The sequence below is a fragment of the Ascaphus truei genome, chromosome 3, assembly GCF_040206685.1.
Source record: "Ascaphus truei isolate aAscTru1 chromosome 3, aAscTru1.hap1, whole genome shotgun sequence".
Classification (NCBI taxonomy): Eukaryota; Metazoa; Chordata; class Amphibia; order Anura; family Ascaphidae; genus Ascaphus; species Ascaphus truei.
Genome location: NC_134485.1, coordinates 42,433,262 through 42,460,685, shown reverse-complemented (window position 1 = coordinate 42,460,685; position 27,424 = coordinate 42,433,262). Strand labels below are relative to the sequence as shown.

Genomic DNA, 27,424 nt, shown 5'->3' with positions numbered 1-27,424 from the left:
CTGGGGTCATGTGGCTCTGCCCCTGTGCACCCTGGGGGTGGACTGCCCTCCTCTGCTCATGCGCGACCTTCCTGCATTCCTCCCGGCGCTTCTGTACCCTTGCGCATGTGCAACGCACCTAGTAATGGCGGCGCCCTGCTCCGCAAGCCGCCGGGACCTTCGCGACGCGACCGCGGCCCTAGCAACGGCCCGATCGCGTCCCCGGCAACCGGCCCGCTCGCGTCCCCGGCAACCGGCCCTCTCGCGTCCCTGGCAACCGGCCGCATGAGAGAGGGAGACGCGCGCTGCTCGCACACGGCCCCGCTACCAACAGGGGACCTGGCTACACATGCGAGGCGGGAGAAGGGGTGAGAAGCAGGGGAGAGAGATACATACGAGGCGGGAAAGTGAGAGGGGGTGAGAGGAAGGGAGAGAAATACATGCGAGGCGGGAGAGACATACATGCGAGGCGGGAGAGAAATACATGCGAGGCGGGAGAGAAATACATGCGAGGCGGGAGAGTGAGAGGGGGTGAGGCGCAGGGGAGAGAAATACATGCGAGGCGGGAGAGAAATACATGCGAGGCGGGAGAGAAATACATGCGAGGCGGGAGAGAAATACATGCGAGGCGGGAGAGAAATACATGCGAGGCGGGAGAGAAATACATGCGAGGCGGAGAGTGAGAGGGGGTGAGGCGGGAGAGTGAGAGGGGGTGAGGCGCAGGGGAGAGAAATACACGCGAGGCGGGAGAGAAATACATGCGAGGCGGGAGAGAAATACATGCGAGGCGGGAGAGAAATACATGCGAGGCGGGAGAGAAATACATGCGAGGCGGGAGAGTGAGAGGGGGTGAGGCGCACGGGAGAGAAATACATGCGAGGCGGGAGAGAAATACATGCGAGGCGGGAGAGTGAGAGGGGGTGAGGCGCACGGGAGAGAAATACATGCGAGGCGGGAGAGTGAGAGGGGGTGAGGCGTAGGGGAGAGAAATACATGCGAGGCGGGAGAGTGAGAGGGGGTGAGGCGCAGGGGAGAGAAATACATGCGAGGCGGTAGAGTGAGAGGGGGTGAGGCGCAGGGGAGAGAAATACATGCGAGGCGGGAGAGTGAGAGGGGGTGAGAGGAAGGGAGAGAAATACATGGGAAGGGGGTTGGGGAAAGAGAGGGGACTCGTGAGGTGTGAAATGGGGGGGGGGGGGGGCTGCTTAAAATGTTTGTCCCGGGCCCCACGATTGCTGTTGGCGGCCCTGAGTATTGGAGGTGAGAAAGGGAGATTCATAGCAGTGAAGTCAGGGGGTGGCAGCACCTTCATGCTGATATACGGCATGCGGCTGTATCATAGCAAACTCTAACCCTCAGCTGCTTCCAGTATCAACAGAGAGCAGCACTGTGTTATAATAGTAACAGGAGGGGTGGTGAGAAGGAGCCCAGCCCCTCCCCAGTGACTGTGTGCATGTGAGTGGTGGGAGTGGTGAAGTGCAGGGAGTGTGCTGCCCTGGAGCTGCCGCTGGGGAGAGACGGGCGGTGTCGGTAGAAGCAGCAGAGAGAGAGAGGCTGACATTCCCAGGCTCTGGATATTTGGTAGCTCGGTGTCTCACGTCGGATGGCTAAATGAACCCACCGAGCTGCCCTGATACCCGGTCACTCTGCCGTCTCTCCCCCGTGCTCCCGATCTCAGCAGCAGCAGCAGGAGGAGGAGGAGCAGCAGCAGCAGCAGGAGCACCAGCAGGAGGAGGTGGGGAGGAGGATCTGGGCCATGACCGTGGAGCAGAATGTCCTGCAGCAAAACTCCCAGAAGGTAACAGCCGTGAGCACCCACTCTGCATCCCTCTTGTAGCACCATCTATGTGGTTATGTGCACTATTGACATAATTACAGTAGCACCCCACTTACTAAACACATGGACCTTTAATGTGCACCCCTGTTATTACACAATGTATCTGTGATATGCACGTATGTTATTGTAAACACCACTCACATGCATCCAATACTCCTAACCCATGCAGGATGGGCAGCCCTGTAGTTGCACCCTTCTTGCTGTCTTCATGCACCCTCTTATTGAACTAACCACTCCTTTTCTTGTTGGCCTCCCTCACTCTTGAGCACACCTAATATTAAAATCCTCCTTCACTGACAAGCACCCCTAATATTCCAAGCCTCCCTCACTCATGTTCACCCCTATTATTTATTATCTCTTTGCCATATCCACCCCTTTAATCACACACTATCTTCCTATGTCCCCCTTTACCATCTTCCATTAGATGTCTCACCAGCCTGTCACCCCATAATTACTATTAGAAGCACCCACCAATATTAAATCCAGCCCTCTTTCCACCCATACTGTATCTCCTATAATGATCGCCACCCCTTCCTATACCTATCACACCTACACACAATTGCCTTCCATCTCTGTACACAACCCCCCCTCTACACAAATTCCCCCCCCCTTACCCCCCTCTACACAAATTCCCCCCCCCTTACCCCCCTCTACACAAATCCTCCCCCCCTCTCTACTTCTCGCAGCATACTACTGGAATGAGGCCCATATGAATATTAATAACCCCAATATTTCCCCCCTCTCTCATTGAGCCCTTAACCACACATTGCCCCGTTTGTATTCCCACCTGGTTACCATCCCTCCCTGCATGTTTCTCGCACCCCCTGTGCCTGTGTTACACTTTGGGTTGCAGTCCGGTGTGTGGGGTGCAGTGCTTTGGTCGGGGGAGGTCACTCTCCTGCTGCGGGGCTGCTCTTGTAACTCGAGCTCCTGGTCTTGAAGCCTAGTCCTGGAGCTGAGGGGGTGGGGCAGCTCTGTCATTGCATTTCCAAACAAGTTTTTTTTGTAGCAGATTGGGACAATATTATTTATGCATGTGGCACTACCAAAGTGAAAATTAGCTTGTCAGCTCATGGTTGTGCTAGTTAAATCTGAATACTTAGCATCCATTAACCTATGTCTTAAATAAGATCATATTTTAAAAGGGAAAATAGCCCCCCCCCCGTCTCTCTCCCTACTTACCACTTCGATTGTAAGCTCTTCGGGACAGGAATTCCTTTCTCTAATGTCTACTTTTATGTACAAAGAGCTTATTCCTATAATGTCATGTATGGTACTGCTGTGAAGTGCTATGTGCATGGATGGTGCTATATCAATAAAGATATACATATGATAAACCGTTTCATGGTAACCAAAACCATGCCGGGCTCAAATAGCTTAGAGGGGCAGGTGTATGCAAAGGGGTTAATACATAGTACCTACTGGTGTGTCTTTGATAACCAGACTCCTGTGGTGCAGGTATTGGTCACAGTTTCTGATTTGAAGGAGTATTCCCATTATAGTTTATAATGCAAGGCACACTGACCAACGTTATATCGCCTTACAGGAGGTTTGGGTTAAAAATAATATTTTCAGGGAGAAAGTAGGAACATAATACCAATTTTCAGCTAAAAATTTAAAAGGTTAATCCTGACTCAGATTAGGGCAATTCTTTTGTATATTTTATTAATTTGCTCATAGGGGATAATCCCATTTTATTGTCCATCCGTGCGAGGCCCTCTAGAAACAGTTTTAAAAGAGTTAAAGTCTCTATCATACTTAGCTGCTTATATTAGAGATGCAAAAAAAATGAAAGCACTCAATCATATAATAATAATGATAATAATAATAATATATAACAGTTTCCTTACTACTTTAACTGTTATATAATGTAATAATATATGTTTAGTACTGTAGTTTTGCAATGCAGTCCAAACAGCGTGCACATAAGATCAGTATTCACAGACTATATAGTCTATACCAGGGACGGCCATCTCCAGTCCTCAAGGGCCACCAACAGATCATGTTTTAAGGATACCCCTGCTTCATCACAGGTCTTGAGCCACCTGTGCTGAAGCAGGGATATCCTTAAAACATGATCTGCTGGGGGTCCTTGAGCACTGGGGTTTCCCACCCCTGGTCTATACAAGGTCTGCTGATGCTGTTAGGGCTACTTAGTCGCTTATATTTGAGGAAAGCATTCAGCGGAAGTTTCAAATTGGCAATGATCGAGGGTGGTCAGAAACATATCCAAGATGTTACAGAGAAGGATATAAAAACGAAATAAATTAGATTGTAAGCTCTGCGGAGCAGGGACTCCTTTTCCTAAATGTTACTTTTATGTCTGAAGCACTTATTCCCAATGTGTGTTATTTGTTTTATTTTTTCTTTGTCACATTTCTGCTGTATAGGACTGTATTACTTGTACATAGCACATATACTATTTATATTAATGGCACTATGATATAGATAGAGATATATCTATATATCTCTATCAGCAGTGTGCAAAGTGGGGGGCGTGAGACTCGCTGCGGGGGGGGGGGGGGGGTGCGGGGTTTACAGAGGCCCCTGCACGCTTCCCGAATGCATTTAAATTAATGCCGGGGGCGCTGCAGGGCCTCTGTAAACCTTAGGCCAGGGCGAGGGGAAACATTATCCCTATCAGCGCAGCTTTAGACGACGCTTCCACAGGCGTGCGGAATTGCAGCCGACATCAAAATTTAAGTTTTCCCGCTGAGGTAAGCGCAGGGCCGGTCACATGACCGCCAAAAGCCAATGGCAGTCCGTGACGTGTCGCGCAAGCCCCGCCTCCCGCCCCGCTCCCACTCGGCTCACAAGCGCGCACGCTGACGCTCATGCAGATCTATAGCATACATACTGTACGCATTTTATATGAAAGTGTTGTTGTTTTGTTTTTATTTTAATGCATTTCCTTCCGATTTAGAATGAATGCATGAGGAGGATAAACCTTACCTTTACCAGGGCGTTCCACTGTAGCAAGGCAAAAAATAAATAATAACGGAGTATAATTGACTTCCGGAGATTAAATCAATCACTTTTTTGAAAGTAACATTTTTTTAAATTGAAAAATGAAGGTGTCTTCATTTTCTTCCTGTCTACTAAATACCTGCATCTCAGCTACTTTGTTTGTCTGTTGGACTAATTGATGGACAAACAGAATAAAATCAAAGCAATTTATTTGAGGACAGACAAGAGACCTGATACAGATTGCAAAATCCCTCTACATTATTGTGTAGTATGGAAACATTAAATGTTTACAATTTTATTAAAAAAAGTATATGTATGCCATGGATTTTGTTTAAAGACGCCAATCGGCTAAATGTAACTAATAAAAATGCCACTGCCATTAGATCACCATGTCCCAGTAAGGACTTCCTGTTTAACAGGGTGACGCTATTTGCAGTAATGCCCCTTGGTTTGTGATAATGCTTTGTTTGTTTTGGTGCTGATCTCACGGTAACCAACCTTCCCTAGTTGTTTCTTGCCATGCAGCTGGCAAAAAGTTTGAGGTCTAGTGCCCACAGTGAGAGGTTTCTGTAGCAGGTGATACCTTCTTACCCCTGTAGCATTGTCTAATTCAGAGCTTCTCAACTCCAGGCACACACCTGCCCCGCCCTGCCCGGTTCAGGATATTCCTGCTTCAGCACAGGTGGCTCAATCAGTGTCCTAGGCTAAGGCCCCGCTGCCTCAGACCACGCGCCCGCACTGCAGATAGGCGACGCGTGGAGAGGCACTTGGGGCTTTTTCCGGTCCAAAGGGACCATTTTTGCGAGCGGGGGGGGGGGGGGGGGGCGTGGCCAAAATGGGTGGGGGGGCGCAGCCATGACGTGGGGGGGCGCGGCCATGACGTGGGGGGCGCAGCCATGACGTGAGGGGGCGCGGCCATGACGTGAGGGGGCAGGACCGCCCCTCAGCTGTTCAGCCCCTCAACCATGTATTGATAGACACTGTCTAAGTTGTTTGATGTTGCATTTATTTAATGAATGTACATGTTGTATACAGTACAACCACTCCATAATAGCTCAACTGTTCAGCCCCACAGCCCCTCAACTGTTTAGCCCCTCATCTCCTCAGCCGCTCACACACACAGACAGGCACATGCACACGCGCACACACAGACAGGCACTCACGCACACACATATGCACACACAGACAGGCACTCACGCACTCAGGCACACACATATGCACACACAGACAGGCACTCACGCACTCAGGCACACACATAAACACACAGACAGGCACTCACGCTGCTTTCCCCCCACACTCTCCTCCCCGCTCCCCGAAGCCTCCCCTCCTCATTGGCTCACAGCCATACCACGTGACGCGTCGCCGCTTGGGATTACAATTCTCTTGAATCCCCTGGCGGCTGACGCGTCACAGCGTGTAGTGAGCTGTGCAGCCAGGGGGGACTGGGACCGGCTCGGGAGGATTCCCCTGCTGGTGGGGAACGCTCGTGCCGCCGGGCGCAGCGGGTCCCAGCCCTTAGTCTTTGATTGAGACACCTATGCTGGAGCAGGGATATCCTGAAAATCTGACCTGGCCGTTGAGGACTGCAGTTGAGAACCCCTGGTCTAATCCAATTCTATTCATTTATTTACAGGACATTACAGAGGCCTGCTTTCAATTATTTGGTTAAAGGGTTCACCTCGGTTGATTTTGGACATTGGCCTCCGAAATTATTATTTGGACATATCAAACTATGCAATAGCAAAATAAGTTAAAAAAAATAAATAAAAATGGTTGGGGGGGGGGGGGGTGTGGCGGTTCTAGGGGCGTGTCTGTGACGTCACGGAGCTGGTTCGCCCTCATTGGGCAAACCGCTCACGTGACTTGCCCGTCGCGCCGTGGAATCAGTTTGAACAGATTCCTCGTGCTCCGCACGCCCCCTCCTGCTGGCGCACGCGAGGTCTATGGCTGCGATCAATGCCATAAGGCAGTGTGATCGTGACGCCGCATGAATACAAACTTTTCTCAAACATTAAGAAAATAAATAAAACCCAATAAAAACAGATGAGTTAACTATTTTGTTTTTGTGTACCCTTATTCAGCTCATGGCCCACCCAGTTTAGGTAGCGTACAAATTTGAAAAGAAAATTATAAAAAAAAATGACACTTGAGGAAGCACTGCTTTAAGGTTCTTTGAATCTTTCTAAAGGAATCCATTGCATTAAAGAGGGAATTCAAGCAGGCGGTTTTTGTTTTTGCAATTTTTAAATTTTTTTTAATATTAGGAGTGAAGCAGCGGGGTCTCCGAAGCTGAACCCCTTTAACATCAGCTCTGGGGACCTCCTGCTTCCGGAGATACCTCTGTCGGGGGTTTCTGGTAGCCGCTCTACTAGCCGGGATCACGTAATGGCGCCGTTTCAAAGTTTGTGGGCCAATAGGAAGCCATGACGTCATGTTTGGCTTTCTATTGACTCGCGTTGGGGGAACTTTAAACTTTGCTGAGGTACTGGCACCCCCTTTGGAGATCTGTATCTCGGGAAGCAGGGAGTCCCTGAAATGAATGGGGTCCAGCTTTGAAGACCCCCTGCTTCAATCTTATATTAATAAGTGTATGAATGTCTCCTTTTTAATAGGTTAAGCAAGGACTGCCCATATAACATGACAGATATTAGACTGTAAATTACGTGTAGACTTTTTTGCAACTCTTGCCTATCTCCGGAAACGATGCTGCAGCGCCTCTGCTGGAGTGATATATAGTTCTTGGAAGATTGAGACTGAAAGGCAGAAAATAACGGCACATTAGGTCCGGAGTGATTCTTACTACACAAAATACTTCACTGTGTTCACAAAATTGGGTGATGTCGCTGTCCATGTCCAAGGAGCACATGGTAATCAAAGAATGGAAAACAGTAGCACACCAAAATAAGTTCCACAAAATCATTTATTGGGGGAAATAATGTCCTACATTGGATTAGCCACGTAGAGGTATTGAATAGATTGTTTTGTTGCTGGTTTCCGTTCTCGCCATTTTGTGAGTGGCAATGAGGAAACTTATCGCTATTTACATGCTGGCAGAACCAGAATCGCATTCCTCTGTAAGGTTGCACACGCTATGCCTCGTACCCAACATGCTGAAAAGCTGTTTTCCCATCGCCAGAGAAGCGTTTAGCTCCATTCAAATGAATGGGAGTCAAATCTTCTCCCGGATTGGGGTAGCTGGCGTCTCAGTGTATGGGATACTGGAAAGGTTAATCAACAATTGATTTATTAGCTGTTTGGCACCACAGAGGGTAGACATGATTGTGCAACCATGTACATGTGAAGTATGGAAGAACAGGTGGGTGTTATAGGATCCCTACACAAGGCATGTTAGACTGTGCCCATCCAGTTGGCAGAACTCCTAAAGCCGAGAAACATTTTGGATGCGAAATTGAATCTTTAACCTGAGAATGATATAAAAAAAAAAAACGTTTGAAAAGTCACACGTAAATATAATGGTGTTAGGACACTGCCATGATAGAGGCGGGTGCGGATTTCTTGGCAGCTCATCTTCGGCAGAGCGCTTATAACTGTAGTGTCATGTTCTCCAATTTATGGTGGTGATTTTTTTTATTTCTCCCCCCTCCCCCCTCCCCCCTCGCAAATTGCTTCTATTTCTCCATTTTCTTCTTGATCACATATCTGAGTAGTTTTTTTCAGTTTTAGAATTATTTCTGCATAATCATTGTTGGGGCTTTGAAAAAAAATAATGGGGACTAATACATTTTCTTAGTACTGTTGAGTAACTGGGTCGCACATATTTTCATAGTTAGATGTGAGGCACTACAAAGAAAACAGTACGGTATGTTCTGTTATTCCATACTCCATTTAGAAATCACACAGTATAGATTACACACTGTTGCAAGGGCATAACGGGATACCTCTGTAGTATTTGTGAGAATCAGGATGCATTTAGTATGGTGAATCTCTGCCAATATGTATTTGTATTTGTCTCAATATTGCTGCACAATAGAAAATTACAGGTTATCCAACGTTTCACTTTACAACGAATGGCATATCCAATGCTTTAAAATGCAACCCTGTGGGCTGTTTTTCGACGCCTGAATGCATTATCCAACGCTCCCAGCGCTGATTAACATGGGACTCACTTTACAACGGTATCACTATCCAACGCTACTTCCAGAACGGATTCCGTTGGATAACCGAGGACTGCCTGTACTTGATAATTTCACAATGTTGCATGTGGGCTGGGCAAGAAGGAAAAGACATCAGGCCTTATACTTTTTAACTTCATCAGCTATAAGTACAGTACATTCTGGTAATCAGTGTTGTACCTGTAACAAGTTACCGACCCTTTGTGGTGAGTTTGTGTCCTTGCTTTGGACAAGGTTCTGCTTTGAAACTGAGGAAATGAATCCTGCCCCAGGTCTCCGCTGCTAATCATGTTCCAGCTTTGCTTTGCAAGAATACTCCCTGCTCCTGTGTACAAAGAATGCTTTCTAGGCGTGTAAATCTGGAAGCAGAAACTAGCTAGGTAGGGGTGGCCAACTCGAGTCGTCAAGGACCGCCAACAGGTCAGGTTTTCAGGATATCCCAGCATCATCACAGGTGGTTATTTATTTTATTTATTTATAAAATATTTTACCAGGAAGTAATACATTGAGAGTTACCTCTCGTTTTCAAGTATGTCCTGGGCACAGAGTTAAGACAAATAATACATGGTTACAAATAGTTACATAAATGAACAGGGTATACATTATATACAAGATATTGCATGCACAGAGATATAATATATATGATAGGCGTATGTAACAGTTACAGACCAGATTAAAATGTGAGACAGCCTTAGATTTGAAAGAACTTAAGCTGGTGGTGGATATGAGAGTCTCTGGTAGGTTGTTCCAGTTTTGGGGTGCACGGTAAGAGAAGGAGGAGCGGCCGGATACTTTGAGCCTTGGGACCATGAACAGTCTTTTGGAGTCAGATCTGGAGTAAGTGCTGCATGTGGTAGGGGTGAGGAGCTTGTTCAGATACCTGGGTAGCTTGCCCATAAAGAATTTAAAGGCAAGACAGGAAAGGTGAACTTTGCGCCTAGACTCAAGTGATGACCAATCTAGTTCTTTGAGCATTTCGCAGTGATGTGTGTTGTAGTTGCATCAGAGAACAAAACGACAAATTGAATTGTAGAGGGTGTCAAGTTTTCTAAGGTGGGTTTGAGGTGCCGAGCCATATACTATGTCTCCATAGTCAATAATTGGCATTAGCATCTGCTGTGCGATACGCTTTCTGACCAGGAGACTTAGGGAGGATTTGTTCAATCAGTGGCTCAGTCTTTGACTTGTGCTGAAGCAGGGATATCCTTAAAACCTGACCTGTTGTTGGCCCTTGAGGACTGGAGTTGGCCACCCTTGTATCATGGTGTGCCAAGTATCTGGTTCACACCCAATAACCATACAGTCACTGACACACATGGAGTACACACAAGTTGTTACTGGTCATAATGCCAATGAAGAAAAGTAACAAAGCTGTAGTCCCACTTAGGACCACATTGAAGTAATGGCAATTATATGTTTAATAGATTTTACCCTTCAAAAAAGTTTTGGGGGATATTCATGCAACGTACAGTACTCCTTATTCTAAACTTGGCTTTTTTTATATATTTTTTTTCATTTGTGAAATTCTAACAAATTGAGTCAAAACCATTATTCCCTGTTGGGGTAATTGCAGCTTTCTTGTCCTATCTCCAGAAATCTGGAATTTATAAGCAGATATCTCTAGAGTGCTGCATCATTAATAATTCATTTTCAAGTCTCTTTTTACTGAGCTAAAAAACGGTGACTGAAATGTGAGAATAACGAAAAAATGTTCCACAAAAAGTAAGGTGATGCTCATTTAGTTTGTGGTCATTGAAGCCGTTAGACATAAACTCTGTCACGTTTAATTATTTTAAATGATTTGCTGAAAGTATGACAAATTATTTTGTGTCTCTATTTTGAAGAGTGGACTCGAGGGAGGGTGATTGTCAGTCTTAATAAATCAGGAAAGCAATAGCCCTGCACTATGTTTGCTGAAAATAACTCGCTAAAGAATGTGTACTGATAAATTTAGACACACACTGGAGTATTTGATCATCTTAGCTCATTGTCTAGTTTGCTATAATCCCAAAATAACATACTGTATTATGCATGCAACCTACCAGCTAAGAACTGGGGCGAGATAAAAGGAGTTTACATTGTTTGTTTACAAATCATTCAAGGATACACTTTTTCATCAATAATGGAAAATTCTGGATCTAGATCTAACCATTGTACATCTCACTCCTGGTGTATTGTTGTACGCACGTCGGGACACTTCTTACCAGTAGTTCACATTCGCAACCGATACAAGAACCTGTCCATCTAGTAGTGTTGTCTTCCTTTGTCTTAACCCATTGAATGCCAAAGGGGCCAACAGTGGTTGTGTTGCTATAGCACTCACAGGGTTAAGGGACATTTAAATAATTGGTGACATAACTGAAGATCTCAAATATGACCATGGGCTTTCTTTCCTAAAAAGATTCTTGGTACAAACACATTGGTCAATAATATCAATTGCGGTGCACTGAGTTTTAGTGGCGTGCCATGAACACCCTAATTTTTGATTTAGGCTCCCTACCCTATTTTGTTACTAGGATAGAATCCAGCGGATCCCCTTATCGAGATGCTTACCCTCTAGGGAAAACAAAATGGCAGTTTAAATCCCTTGTCACGTGTGCAATAGGATACCGTAACAGATTACTACTGCCCTGAGTGAAACGGGGGTATTTAAAATTAATTTGCCAATAAGTATCATGGGAACAAGTGGATTCCTGAAGCGGAAAATAACTTGGTGCAGCTCTGGGGACCCACTGCTTCCCATCCAAGTAAATGAGAGAGAGAGATAGATATGGGGGTGGGATGATCTTATGTGGGGAGCTGCCACTTTAAGATACAGTTAGTGCCTTGCATGTCTCAGAAGCCCTGGCTGCATTGCAACTCATTCTCCAGCAGCCAAAGATTTGAGGCAGTCTGTCCTAAGACCAAGGTGAGTCAGTGACATGTTGAACCTTTTGGGTGCCCCAGAGCATAGAGCAGTTACTACGGCATGGGGACTAGCTCCATGATGTAGTGACTACGTCATGCCCAAGAGAGGGTTTTTTTGCCACTCGGATGGCGTCCTGCGTTCTCATGGAGTGCAGGGCGCGATCTGCCCAGGGAGAAGGATGTTTCCTACAAAGTGGCTGTAATTGAAAGTTGTCATGTTACTGCACTGTACGGAGGGGCCGTGGCACTCAAAGGGTTAATATATTCAACGGAAATAAATAACATCTTTTGGGGGAAAAAAAAGTTTGTATATGTGTATATATATATGTGTGTGTGTGTGTGTGTGTGTGTGTGTGTGTGTGTGTGTATATTTTTTTTTTTTCCTCCCGAGAGGGTTGCCCCTCTCGCTCATCGGGTCCCAGTCCACTTCAGTGGATAGGGAGCTTGCCCTTGGACTGTCCAACCGAAGTCAAACCCGCCCTCAGTGCACAGTTTCCCTGAAGGTTTCAGCCCGAAAGCCTAGGTCTCCAGGGACATTAATGCCTTCCTCCGTTAGGATTCAGGACATCCGTCTCTTCCTCCCTCTGGCCCGAGGCCCGCAAGGGAGTTCGCATCATCTCCCCTCTTTCGAGGGTTGTGCGGGTGCACCCCAGCCCCGAAGGGCTGGTTGTTCGAATGCCATCCCCCCTTATCGAATGCCATCCCCCCTTAGCCCAAAGGCTCAGGGATTCTGTGGTCCGGAGTCTGGACACCACCTCTCAACGAGCTAGAGGGCCAAATGCTTGCCACAGACCTTTCCTACTGAAGCCCCAGATAGGATGGTACTGCATTTGGTCATAGCTGTGCAGGCCAAGAGGAGCACTGACCTTTCCTACTGAAGCCCCAGATAGGATGGTACTGCATTTGGTCATAGCTGTGCAGGCCAAGAGGAGCACTCATATCGCCTTGATCTAAGCCAAAGGACCAAGGCACCCACAGACAGCTGTTTCGACCTTTATGGGTCTCATCAGTGTGGTGGTATGTATATATGTATATATGTGTCTCATCAGTGTGGGGTTGGTAAACTGGGTATGCAGAGAAGCTAAAGGATGGGGTTTACCATACTGAGTTAAGTTATGGTGAGTAAAAAAAAGTGACAAAAACCCTCCACAGCAAAGCAAATATGCAAATGTAAATACAACTGTATGCTCATCTTCATGTCTTAGGCAGGTCTGCATGTCATTCCCCAGAATCCCTTGCTGCAGTGGAAGTGCTGTGTGCTGGGGGATAATGGGGAAAGGCGGGGTTGCAGACCTGCCTAAGACATGCAGATGAGCATACAGTTGTATTTACATTTGCATATTTGCTTTGCTGTGGAGGGTTTTTGTCACTTTTTTTACTCACCATAACTTAACTCAGTATATATATCTCTATCATATAGATAAGAACAATAGGCACTCCGTCAGGTAAATCAAGGTGATGGGTGCAAATCCTGTAGAGAATAACTAGACAATACGATACCGTGTATGAGACGAATATCAAGAGGCAGCACTCCAATGGATGGTCAAAAAAACTTTGTATTGTTAAGACATAATAACCAATGTTTCAGTCCTACATGCGGGACCTTTCTCACATCACCTTGAGAAAGGTCCCGCATGTAGGACCGAAACGTTGGTTATTATGTCTTAACAATACAAAGTTTTTTTGACCATCCATTGGAGTGCTGCCTCTTGATATTCGTCTCATACACGGTATCGTATTGCATATATATATATATATATATATATATATATATATATATATATATATATACAGTGGTTGACAAATCACCAAAAAATCTACTCGCCACACAAAAAAATCTACTCGCCACCTAGTACCAAACGTGTGCTGCTTGGGCCAATATTTACTCGCCCGGGGGTTAAATCCACTCGCCCGGGGCGAGCAAATGTATAGGTTTGTCGAACACTGTATATATATATATATATATATATATATATATATATATATATATATATATATATATATATATATATATATATATATATATATATATATATATATATATATATATTATATATAATATATTTTCACTTTTAGTGTCTCCGTAGTAACTAAATGTTTTAGCCTATATCTATATATCAAATAAAAATATTACTTGAGAGCAAATTCGCATGTCGCCATAACGGAAATTATTTGTATATATACACGCACAATTTGTAATCCCATTACTTTGAATGAACTATGATGCTGTTATGAGCCAAGAGAGTAAAAACACTACTTATCAGATAACATTAGAAAATATAGGACTCCTAAGAAAATAGACTTGTTAATTTTTCACAAAAGCAAATACATATTTTATTTTAAGGGTGATTGCAGCTTGCTAATTAAACAATTTCCATGAATACATTAAGTAGTATGCCTGCTATATCTGACTTTCCCTTTAATGCTGCAGTGACTTTGCAAACTAGTTTTGTAATGATCACAAAATAATCCGGTCACATACATGCTCGCGTGTGCGTAAGGGCCGTTATATAGTGTCCGCGCGCGCCTGGGAGAACGTGCGTGCACGTGATGCACCCTTTTTGTGTGTATGCTGTGAGTGACTGGGATGGAAGGTTATATATATATATATATGTGTGTGTGTGTGTGTGTGTGTGTGTGTGTATAGATTATGTGAGTTAAAAATGTATCCCTTGTCGGCCGGCTCCACGCTCACTGCTGTGTGCGTGCGCGGCACCATTATAGAAAGGCTGACTAACCACAGCCATTTATAAGTGCTGTGCGCTGCACTATATAACAGCCCTAAGAGGTTACCAACAAACTGTCCGCTCCGTTGTCTTGACTCCCCGCAGCGCACTAAGATTAGAATGAACACCCCTTGAAATCCTAACGGCATCCCAATTACACTGCAACCCAAGGCCGTGCTTGTACCCAAAGCGGCCAGGCGTGCGATGCTGCTTACCGCCAAAACAAATCCATGGTTTCCACTGAACTAGACAGCCAAGCGCACACATTTAGAGCAAATTTGGGAAATAGATTTCTCCAAGCGACGGCCGCGTCACGTGAGCGGTTCAGCCAATGAGGGCGAACCGCTAACATGACATCATGGCCACGCCTCCCTATGTGTCCTGCCTGCAGTGCAGGTTTCGGGAGAGCGCATCGCCCTGAGGGAGCGCGCGCCCTCCCGGAGCTGATTTAAAGTGTCTGTGGCCCTCTTGCTCCCAGTAAAATGCTCAAAATTGTTATCATGGACCTTCTGACCAAAAAAAAGTGTTTCTTTCTTTATTTTATTGTAACTTAAAGAACACACGGGCCAAAAAAAAAAAAAGTCAACATCTTCACTGCCAAAGCAAAGCAGTTTAATTTTGCTGGTTAATCTGTGTTGGTATACCGCACATCCAATGTAGCAATAAGAATTGTGAGTTGACAAATATTTAACCTCAACCCTCATCATGCCATTGCTTGTTGTATTCTTTAAATACAACTTTAAACTGTTAGAATTAATTGGTAAGCAGCTTTTTTTTTTCTTTTCTTGAAGATTTAGATATATGCTGACCTATCAGAGCTGCATTAACACACACACACACACACACACACACACACACACACACACACACACACACACACACACACACACACACACACACACACACACACACTTTGCCAAAGACCTTGCAGAGTTTAACCTTGGGATAACCTTGTTACCAATCTGCTTCAATAGCTGCAAGTATTCATTATTCCCTGGAAGCAGGTCATTCATTGCATAATGTTGGCAGGCCAGTGGCAGTTTTCTAAGTCCTGCCCATACAATAGTCTATATACAGCCCCACAGTCACTCCCTGAGGGATGTAGTGCTGTCTGTGGGGGGGGAGTGACCAGCAGAGCGCTTTGCAGTCAAACAGCAACGATGAATTCACACATCTTCCTTAAAGCAGTAATGTGTGGGTTTTTTGGGGTGGCGGTGAGTTGTAATCGCCTAAACGGGGAGTTCTCCAGAGAGGATCTGTGATCCCCCCCCAACATCCTCAGACTCAGTTTGTTCAAACGGGTTTGTTTGAGAATGTGTTATTGCAAAGAAGTGGGTTTGTTTGGCCAAATTCATCATCGACCTTGAAACTGAAGTATAACAATAGTAAAAGAACTGTTAGTTTCCATTCTACATTGGAAGATTTGTATTATCGCCGGGTTTAGAGGGGAAAAAGATGTTTTAGCATCTTCAAAGTACAGATGTAGCATGTTTAATAAAACATTCTCTTTAACGGTTATTTTCACTAGCACTACTGTTAAATTGTGCCAGCGTTAACACATTGTGTTACAGGAGCCATCTATGCATACATCCGTTCTGTAGTATTAGATGATACTGTACTTACTACATTTATTTTTTTGAAATTCAATTCAAAATGCCATTTTTAATAAGTTTTAATATAGTGAGCATCGCTTGATTTCTATAGCAGGCTTTAGTGACAGCTCCTGCAGTGCAAGATCTTTGTAACACTTTACTGTTAGTAATAATTTGTTGCCAATGTTCCCAGCAGTTTCAGCATCAAACCGTAACAAAAAATAATGTTACGTTAGTAATATAAGAATACATTGTAGCTGCTGAGTTACACTGACTGAAGGATTAATTGAAACTGAAAGGCAGCCATTTAGGGTACCCTGGGAAGCAGGGTCTGTGCTGACAGGAGAACAAATCGATCAGCAGCCTAGGTAATTGGTTTTCAATAAAGGTAATCAAAGGCTGCATATATTAAAATAAAAATTATAAAATTATAATTTATTTTTTTAAGTGCCATTTGGATTGCCTCTTTAACAAGTACTATATAACATCTGCTACACCTGTATAGTTATAGTCTGCACTGTTTTGTGTTACAACATGTTGCTTTTGAACATGAGCCTTGCACATTTAAAGACAAAACAGGGGAGCTGCCACGGATTTGGTTGTAAGCAGAGACATTAGTATACCGTAGGCACAGACTAGGAAGTATGATTGCACAATGCGTATTCAGAAGCCCTCTTTTTACAGGGGCTCTTACACAGTCCAGAAATCAACTTGCACAAATTATATTTGCTTCCCCTTTTTCACTCTGATCCCATTCTCCCATTGGGAGCTTTTTCAATAGCTTTCTGTCTTTAAGAAATATTGATGTAAAACCACTTATTTTGTCATTTTATTTAAGTAATAATCCCCGAAGAACAGGGCATTACTGACCAATAATCCCCTGGCTGGAAGAGTTGAAGGCCCGAGACACTTTTGTATAGTTAAATAGATTTTTTTTTAATTAAAATAAAATGGTAAATACATGAAACCAGTGAAGAAGAAGAATCAGGCACACGGTCTTAATCATTAATGAAAAGGGGGTTTATTGTGCCAAGAAATCCAAAACGTAGCCTACACCTTGAGAAAGGCAGTATTACTGCCGAAACGTTGGATTTCTTGGCACAATAAACCCCCTTTCCAATAATGATTAAGACCGTGTACCTGATTCTTCTTCACTGGATCTATTTGGGACATCAGGAGCTCCCCAGAACAGCGCACCGGCGGTTAAGTACCCCAGTATCACCTGTTTGTTTGAGTGCGTGCACCACCATCATTCCAAATACATGAAAACACCTCTATATACGCTTACACTGCAGATATCTATATCCACACACTGCCGCCCCCTCTGTGTGTACACATACACACACCAGCTCAACACGCACAAATTTCTGCTACACACACAACAGCACACAGCACCTCTGCACACACACACAGCACCTCTACACACACACACACAGCACCTCTACACACACACACACAGCACCTCTACACACACACACAGCACCTCTACACACACACACAGCACCTCTACACCTACACACACACACACACACACACACACACACACACACACACACACACACACACACACACAGCACCTCTACACACACACACAGCACCTCTATACACACACAGCACCTCTATACACACACACAGCACCTCTATACACACACACAACACCTCTACACACACACAGCACCTCTACACACACACAGCACCTCTACACACACACAGCACCTCTACACACACACAGCACCTCTACACACACACACACACACACACACACACACACACACACACACACACACACACACACACACACACACACACACACACACAGCACCTCTACACACACACCCCACACACCACACCCACACAGCACCTCTACACACACACACCCCACACACCACACCCACACACACAGCACCTCTACACCTACACACACACACACACACACACACTGGAGCTCTAGGCACACACACACACACATAGCACCTCTATATATACACACACACACACACACTGGAGCTCTAGACACACACACACACACACTGGAGCTCTAGACACACACACACACACTGGAGCTCTAGACACACACACACACACTGGAGCTCTAGACACACACAAACACACTGGAGCTCTAGACACACACACACACACTGGAGCTCTAGACACACACACACACACACACTGGAGCTCTAGACACACACACACACACACACTGGAGCTCTAGACACACACACACACACACACTGGAGCTCTAGACACACACACACACACACACACACACTGGAGCTCTAGACACACACACACACACACACACACTGGAGCTCTAGACACACACACACACACACACACACTGGAGCTCTAGACACACACACACACTGGAGCTCTAGACACACACACACACACACACACACACACACACACTGGAGCTCTAGACACACACACACACACACACATAGCACCTCTACACACACACACACACACTGGAGCTCTAGACACACACACACACACACACACTGGAGCTCTAGACACACATACACACACACACTGGAGCTCTAGACACACACACGCTGGAGCTCTAGACACACACATACACACACTGGAGCTCTAGACACACACACTGGAGCTCTAGACACACACACACACACACACACTGGAGCTCTAGACACACACACACACTGGAGCTCTAGACACACACACATAGCACCTCTACACACACACACACACATAGCACCTCTACACACACACACACACTGGAGCTCTAGACACACACACACACACACACTGGAGCTCTAGATACACATCACAACACCTCCTCTACACTCACAACACAGCAGCTCTACACATACACAATACAGCAGCTCTACACACATGCTACACCCATAAACACTGCTACTGACACTGACCACACACACCAGCTCTACACACACACAAACTGCTGCTACACATAGCACAGCACAGCACAATACACACACACACACACACACACACACACACACACTGCAGCCACAATAAAAAATGCAGCCACTTACTAAACTTTGCACTCTCCCCCCACCTCTGCACACAACACAGCACAACAGGCATCTCTACACACCCCACAACACTGCACCTCTATACACAAACTGCTTCTACACACACATGCTACACGCATAAACACTGCTGCTGACACACACACTGGAGCTCTATACACACACACACACACACACACACACACACACACACACACACACACACACACACACACACACACACACACACACAGCACCTCTACACAGATACAACACAACAGCACATAAACTGCAGCCACAAAGAAACTGCAGACAGCCACTTACTTCTTTGCAGATCCCTCCCCGCCTCCCCCTCCCCCTCCCCGCCTCCCCCTCCCCCTCCCCCTCCCCCTCCCCCTCCCCCTCCCCCTCCCAATTCAATTGAATCTGCTCAGAAAATCTGTCAGCTCAGGAGGGGGAGGAGTCAAACCGTGGCTGATACTTTTTGACCAATCCCCTGCCCTGTCTCAGCTGTTCTGAAAGCTGATTGGCTGGAAATAAACAGATTGAAAACTGCACTTTGCAAGCTGCTAAAATTCCGGGCATTACTCATTGGTTAAAATTCCGGGCATTATCCAATCAGGGAGCAGGGTTTTCAATAATGCCCTGAATTTTACTGCTTTAGCCTATAATTAAAGTTATTTTCAGTTGAGTATTTCAGCCTTAAATTTGCAAAGCTACAAAACTGATCCTAAATGATCAAACAAACTATACTTGTTAGAGCGGTTATTATACTACTTAATTCCCCCTGCTTCTCCTCCCCCTGGCTTTATTGCATTTCAAGTTGTTCCCCTTTCATCAATTGCTGTTCAGCTACATTTTTGGGAAAAGCAACGCACGGCAAATAACTGGCATAACATGAGCCGGAAACAAAACAAACAAATACACCAGGAATGAGAACAAATGAATACATGCATAACCCAATAAATATACCGTAGCTATTAAAAGTCTGTTTACTTGCTAGCGATATAGAATTACAAATGTTTTATATAGAGTAAATATTTGGAGGTCAATTATTTAGAAATAAAAGTTTTTAAGTTTGTAGGAAAGCATATACAAGATTTATTAAAATAGTTCATATCTGTCTAAAGCAGGAGTGGCCAACTCCAGTCCTCATCTGCCACCAGCATGGTCGGGTTTTAAGGATATCCCTGCTTCAGCACAGGTGAGCAGTCCTAAAGCAGGGATAGCCTGAAAATCCGACCTGCTGGCGGCCTTTGAGGACTGGAGTTGGACACGCCTAATGTAAACAATAGGAGGAAAATAGGTGAACATTTTTTTAAAATTTGAATCAAAGTCCATGTTGCCAAAGTGTGAATTTCTGCAAGTGTAAGGAAAAACCAGACCCCTTTTTAGAAATGCCTCCTAATCCTGAGAAGTCAATAGAAAGCTCACCATGCGTCTCCTGCTTTCTGGTTCTCTGCGTGAAAGAGATTTAAGAGAACATTGGTTGCTCAGATTCGTGTTTGTCCTGTACTGCTGCACATTTGACTTTGACAACCTCTGTGTGAGCACATGTACAGTATGTAGATGGTTTATTAGGCGGTTCTCTGTTTAAAGCTGTAAGAGATTTTTTACAGGAGGCTAAATATATTTTTTAGAACGGCAACTTTTGTATTTAAAGTGCAATAAGATGGAAATAAGCAGTGTAATAACATTTACCTACAAATTCCAACATTTTTCCTAATTTAACATGGCGTTTTCAAACCTCTCCTTTGGGGCCACACCAGATTTTAGGAATATCCATTGGCCCTGCACACAATTTTCATATGGATACATTTATGAGTGCTGGCTTAAATACCCCAGTCTGTAAAACACCAATGTGACGGAGTGTGTAAAACATGCTGCTTTTGTCGGGTGCTAATACTTCATTGCATAAAACTGTGGAAGCAATTCCAAGATGAATGCAATTAGGACCAAGTCGTTAATAGAATAGCAAAATGAAGGGCACCTTTAAGAGTCCATAAAAGTGTGTGTGTGTGTGTGTGTGTGTGTGTGTGTGTGTGTAGTACAGCGAACCACGTTAAAATGTTTTGAAGCAAAAGGTGGCACTGTGTGGTCATTTGCATGTTATTTCCCAGAATCCCTTGTAGTGGAAGTGCTGGGTGATAATGGTGAAAGGCGGGGTTGCAGACCTGTCTAAGACATGTGAATGTGCTCACAAGTGATCCTTTTTATTTGCTATCTTATTAAATACTATTAGACGACAGGCCGCATTGTTTTGTTTGTGCCTTTACTGGCTTAAGTTAGTAGAACTGCTTCTTTTACCCCTTGGGATCAATATGGAGCAGCTACGGGTTAACCAAATCTGCGGATGCAGCAAGCTGGAAGAGAATCCTTCCATACCCTTTGTGCATTTTGACCATGGGCATGCTATTTGTAGAATGGGAAATTTTGGTCGCAGTGGAATGAAGTCTTCGCCAGCGGTTAAGGTTGGGGATTTAGGATAGGGCCGCCCCCCCTCCCTACCCACCCCCCTCCCTTCCCTCCCCCCACCCCTCTTATTCCAATACATACCTGCCCCTTCCCTTCCTTATTGGTTTATCAATTATACATGACCATGAGTCCAGTACAGCATTTATTACTTTTTAATATATAATCCCGATCTTTCTATATGTGAGTGACTAATTGACATTATCATTAATATTTATCCTTTGTAGGATCTAATGAAGATTGTACAGTATCTAACATTAAGATACATACCTTATGGGATATATCCAAGGTATCGGTAGTAATATATGGGTCAGAGAATTGTTGAAAGTTTTTATTACAGTCTTATTATGAAAGATGCTTATACTTGTAGGTTTGTTATCATTTTTAATTAGTATATATGTTAATCCTGGTTTGTTGTGTATAGTATGATTCTAAGTGTTAATCCTATTATGTATATGTATATGTATATATATATATATATATATATATATATATATATATATATATATATATATATATATATATATATATATATATATATATATATATATATATATATATATATATATATATATATATATATATATATATATATATATATATATATATATATATATATATATTGACAAATCACCAAAACATCTACTCGCCACACAAAAAAAATCTACTCGCCACCTAGTACCAAACGTGTGCTGCTTGGGCCAATATTTACTCGCCCGGGGGTTAAATCCACTCGCCCGGGGCGAGCAAATGTATAGGTTTGTCGAACACTGTATATATATATATATATATATATATATATATATATATATATATATATATATATATATATATATATATATATATATATATATACACACATACACACACACAGTGGTTGACAAATCACCAAAAGCAAATGTATAGGTTTGTCGAACACTGTATATATATATATATATATATATATATATATATATATATATATATATATATATATATATATATATATATATATATATATATATATATATATATATATATATATATCTTCATTACTTGGGGTTATCACTTTATGTATGTTTTGTAACATTAGTCTTATACTGTATGTCCATTGTCTATGGGGCATTAATTAAATGAGTCTTGTTATATGTATATTGACTTGGTTCACCAGTTCTCTACTTCATGGACCATTGATTGGTCCCCTTGAAGAGTTGATCAGGTGTACATGTTTGTACTTAATGTTTTAATCAGTGGATACAGCTGTTAGTTGCCCTATATCAGTATCACTCTACACCCTGACAGATCACTCTTTGACAAAGCGCCCAGTGCGTGAAACGCGTCAGAGGATCTGTCAGGATTTTTTGTCTATATGTTCTTTAATTAATAAAACTTTTACAGTGGTTCTTGGTTCTACCTGATTCTTTGTGAAGTTGTGGTCTGGCTTACTCTCCATTTTTTTTCCCAATTCCCACACACTGCCTACTGAATGAATCCAGGGGACTTTATTTTGTATTATTTTGGTCTTTTATTTTAGAAAGATAAGAATTGTATTTGCAAGTGGCAGAAAACTGAAGTGACATTTACGGCAGCCTAATTAGACACAGGCTAAATAAGCAGAGAATGGTAGTTAGCATGTTGCTTCTTTCTTCTATGTAGTAGCAAAGATATGAAATGCAGAAATATAATTTAAATACAGTGTATATTCAATTTTGTTTCTGTATTTCTGCCGTACCCAATGAAGAACCCTGAGAGGATTGAAAGCTTGTAACATACCTTCTATTGGACCAACAAAGTAGTTTATCTCATATCGCCTACTCCCACTCTCGCTGTCACGGAGGAGACTCCAGGAGTGGGTAGGACCTCGGTGGCCGGAACAGCGGGGAGCAGGCAAGACTCGCCAGGGTCGCAGGCAGATAGCGTGGTAGGGGTCATAGGCAGAGCTCAGAGGCAGGCAAGGATCGTCGGGGTCCAGGCAAGAAACAAACGGAGACAAGTCAGATCATAGGCGAGGACCTTGAATATTTACAGGACTTAATACAGAAACAAGCAGAAACGGATCAGGGCAGAGGGAGTCTGGACACAAAACAAAGGCAAGGAAGCACAGGAAACTATAAGGACAGGCAGTGAGTGAGGACAGGAGCACCAAGAGGAGACAGACAGAGGAAACCCAGGGCAGACAGAAAACAGTAGCACACCCGGTGGACAGACAAGGGAACTGTGGCTGAGATCAGGATGTCTTGTAGACTCTGACACTCTCCTTTTTGCTACTCCCTAAATACGCCTTCAACTTGGATTTGTTGAAAACACAATTTCACCTCATTATTGAAAGGGACTGTAATGAATAGGAAAGAAGATATTGGGTATTTTAATCAATCTGCCACACATGCGGTTAACATTGTTTACAAATGATAAAATCAAGAATTGTTTTTATGGCCTGTCAAGCCAGGCCCATGTCGTTTAGGACTGAGATTTACTCAAGTCAACATCTGTTTTGCCAGAGATGATATTAAAATATGGCTTTCCTGACATTAGCATAAACAATACAAGACAAGATTTTAAATGCACCTTCAAAGACATTCTTTGGAGGGTTCAGGGGTCGTGGCTAAGAACATATTCCAAAAAGAGTAAATTTATTAAATATGAAGATATCATGGTATTATGTTTATTCTGAAGAAGAACGAATAGATCTTCATAACCGTTGCAATGAGACGGATGCAATAAGGCCAACCCCTTCATGTTTAGGAGGTGGCAAAGGACAGATATCCATTTGTCACTCAAACTTGGGAGCAAGCCGGTCCACATTAGTCTGGCTGCGTTCGGCAAATGCACCTGAACCTGTTACTATTAATCTCGTTGTTCTAAGTGGAATAAAGTTATGAGGTCTTTTACAGTTTGAGGCAAAAGTTTAAACGTCACAAGGCCAGAGTTTTTTTATTTATTTTTTTCTATTTTTTTTATTACATTTTAGGTCGTAATTGTCGGCCAGAGCCAATTTACGACATGGGTGGGCTTATGTTGTTCTCAATGCAGGGAAGTTCACATATAAAGCCCTACTTTTAATTATGAGTTAGAATTTAACAGAGTTGTGTTTTGGGATCAGAACACGGGAATTCTATTCTACTGCATTGACCTCTGGGAAGAACCTATGATATATGGTAACGTGCTGTATAAGGATTTCGGCTTATGCTTTTGGAATAAATTGTCTGCATTTATTATAATTGTACATTTTTGTAATAATATTTCTGTAACTGAAGCACTGTATATTTTTAAATTATAGCTGAACTTTAATAAGCAATACTTTTGGGCTCTGATTGAACTGTTGCACGCTTTGTAGAGCGTAAATTGAAGAACCCTGAGAGGATTGAAAGCTTGTAACATACCTTCTATTGGACCAACAAAGTAGTTTATCTCATATCGCCTACTCCCACTCTCGCTGTCACGGAGGAGACTCCAGGAGTGGGTAGGACCTCGGTGGCCGGAACAGCGGGGAGCAGGCAAGACTCGCCAGGGTCGCAGGCAGATAGCGTGGTAGGGGTCATAGGCAGAGCTCAGAGGCAGGCAAGGATCGTCGGGGTCCAGGCAAGAAACAAACGGAGACAAGTCAGATCATAGGCGAGGACCTTGAATATTTACAGGACTTAATACAGAAACAAGCAGAAACGGATCAGGGCAGAGGGAGTCTGGACACAAAACAAAGGCAAGGAAGCACAGGAAACTATAAGGACAGGCAGTGAGTGAGGACAGGAGCACCAAGAGGAGACAGACAGAGGAAACCCAGGGCAGACAGAAAACAGTAGCACACCCGGTGGACAGACAAGGGAACTGTGGCTGAGATCAGGATGTCTAGTAGACTCTGACACTCTCCTTTTTGCTACTCCCTAAATACGCCTTCAACTTGGATTTGTTGAAAACACAATTTCACCTCATTATTGAAAGGGACTGTAATGAATAGGAAAGAAGATATTGGGTATTTTAATCAATCTGCCACACATGCGGTTAACATTGTTTACAAATGATAAAATCAAGAATTGTTTTTATGGCCTGTCAAGCCAGGCCCATGTCGTTTAGGACTGAGATTTACTCAAGTCAACATCTGTTTTGCCAGAGATGATATTAAAATATGGCTTTCCTGACATTAGCATAAACAATACAAGACAAGATTTTAAATGCACCTTCAAAGACATTCTTTGGAGGGTTCAGGGGTCGTGGCTAAGAACATATTCCAAAAAGAGTAAATTTATTAAATATGAAGATATCATGGTATTATGTTTATTCTGAAGAAGAACGAATAGATCTTCATAACCGTTGCAATGAGACGGATGCAATAAGGCCAACCCCTTCATGTTTAGGAGGTGGCAAAGGACAGATATCCATTTGTCACTCAAACTTGGGAGCAAGCCGGTCCACATTAGTCTGGCTGCGTTCGGCAAATGCACCTGAACCTGTTACTATTAATCTCGTTGTTCTAAGTGGAATAAAGTTATGAGGTCTTTTACAGTTTGAGGCAAAAGTTTAAACGTCACAAGGCCAGAGTTTTTTTATTTATTTTTTTCTATTTTTTTTATTACATTTTAGGTCGTAATTGTCGGCCAGAGCCAATTTACGACATGGGTGGGCTTATGTTGTTCTCAATGCAGGGAAGTTCACATATAAAGCCCTACTTTTAATTATGAGTTAGAATTTAACAGAGTTGTGTTTTGGGATCAGAACACGGGAATTCTATTCTACTGCATTGACCTCTGGGAAGAACCTATGATATATGGTAACGTGCTGTATAAGGATTTCGGCTTATGCTTTTGGAATAAATTGTCTGCATTTATTATAATTGTACATTTTTGTAATAATATTTCTGTAACTGAAGCACTGTATATTTTTAAATTATAGCTGAACTTTAATAAGCAATACTTTTGGGCTCTGATTGAACTGTTGCACGCTTTGTAGAGCGTAAATTATTTTTGTTTGACACATTTCGCTACAACTGATATTTGTGTTGAGTGCAAATTTTTTCTTTAGTGTACAGGGACCAAAGCCCCTGGCAGAAATTCATAATTTTTGTATTTATCTTTGGTGGTGGAAGCGGATAGGGTAAATATGACTTAATTTGAAGAACCTTGCAAAGGAGAAAGGTGAATCGGCTAGTTTAGCCATATATTACCTGTGGTTGCATATGTCATGTACTCACAAGTGTAATGTTCGTGACAGTATTTTGGGATGGATTGAGGGAGGTATTAGTCATTTGTGGGACCTTTGCAGAAGGTGAAAGTGGGTCAGCTAGATAGCTGTGTATAAACTCCTGCCCCATATACACATCACATGCTCAGAGGTGTGCAGTACGTGAAAGGGACTAAAAAGATTTGTAAACAGAAAATAGGCACAGACTTGTACAAAGCCCTGGGCTAGGGAAGGCTGAAAGATTATTATATTGATGATGTACAGTATTATCACACTGGCATACTCGATGGATGGTGCAATAAAAATTTCTAAAGTAAGTCATGGTGAACATACACTTGACTATTTAGATTGTAAGCTTTTTGGAGCGAATGCTCATAGTACCCATGTTTTAGCATGTACATTAATGCCTAAATATACTGTTTTTATAATGTGTATGTACAATATATCTATATTGTAGTTGTTTAAAAGACAAAAAGATGGCCATCCTTTTACATGAATCTGCTAGACTTCCTATCTTAGAATCAATTATCTAATCCTGTGTACACTAGCATTTTAAGGAGAGTTACACCTTGAAAACTTGTCACTTCATGTGTCCCAAATGAAAATATGCCAGATCCACAAAAGGGTGCTAAGAGTTTGCACATTTCAGCTCCCATTCATATGAGTA

General features: G+C 43.3%; 1 protein-coding gene across 1 annotated transcript in view; it reads left to right on the top strand.

Annotated features, from left to right (window-relative positions):
* Positions 1 to 1,469: 1,469 nt before the first annotated feature.
* Positions 1,470 to 27,424, top strand: part of USP25 (ubiquitin specific peptidase 25) — a 121,476-nt gene continuing 95,521 nt past the window's right edge. Inside the window, exon 1 of the mRNA XM_075593964.1 lies at positions 1,470 to 1,777. Coding sequence (XP_075450079.1) covers positions 1,736 to 1,777 — 42 coding nt within the window. The 5' untranslated portion in view covers positions 1,470 to 1,735. The remainder of the gene's footprint in view (positions 1,778 to 27,424) is intronic.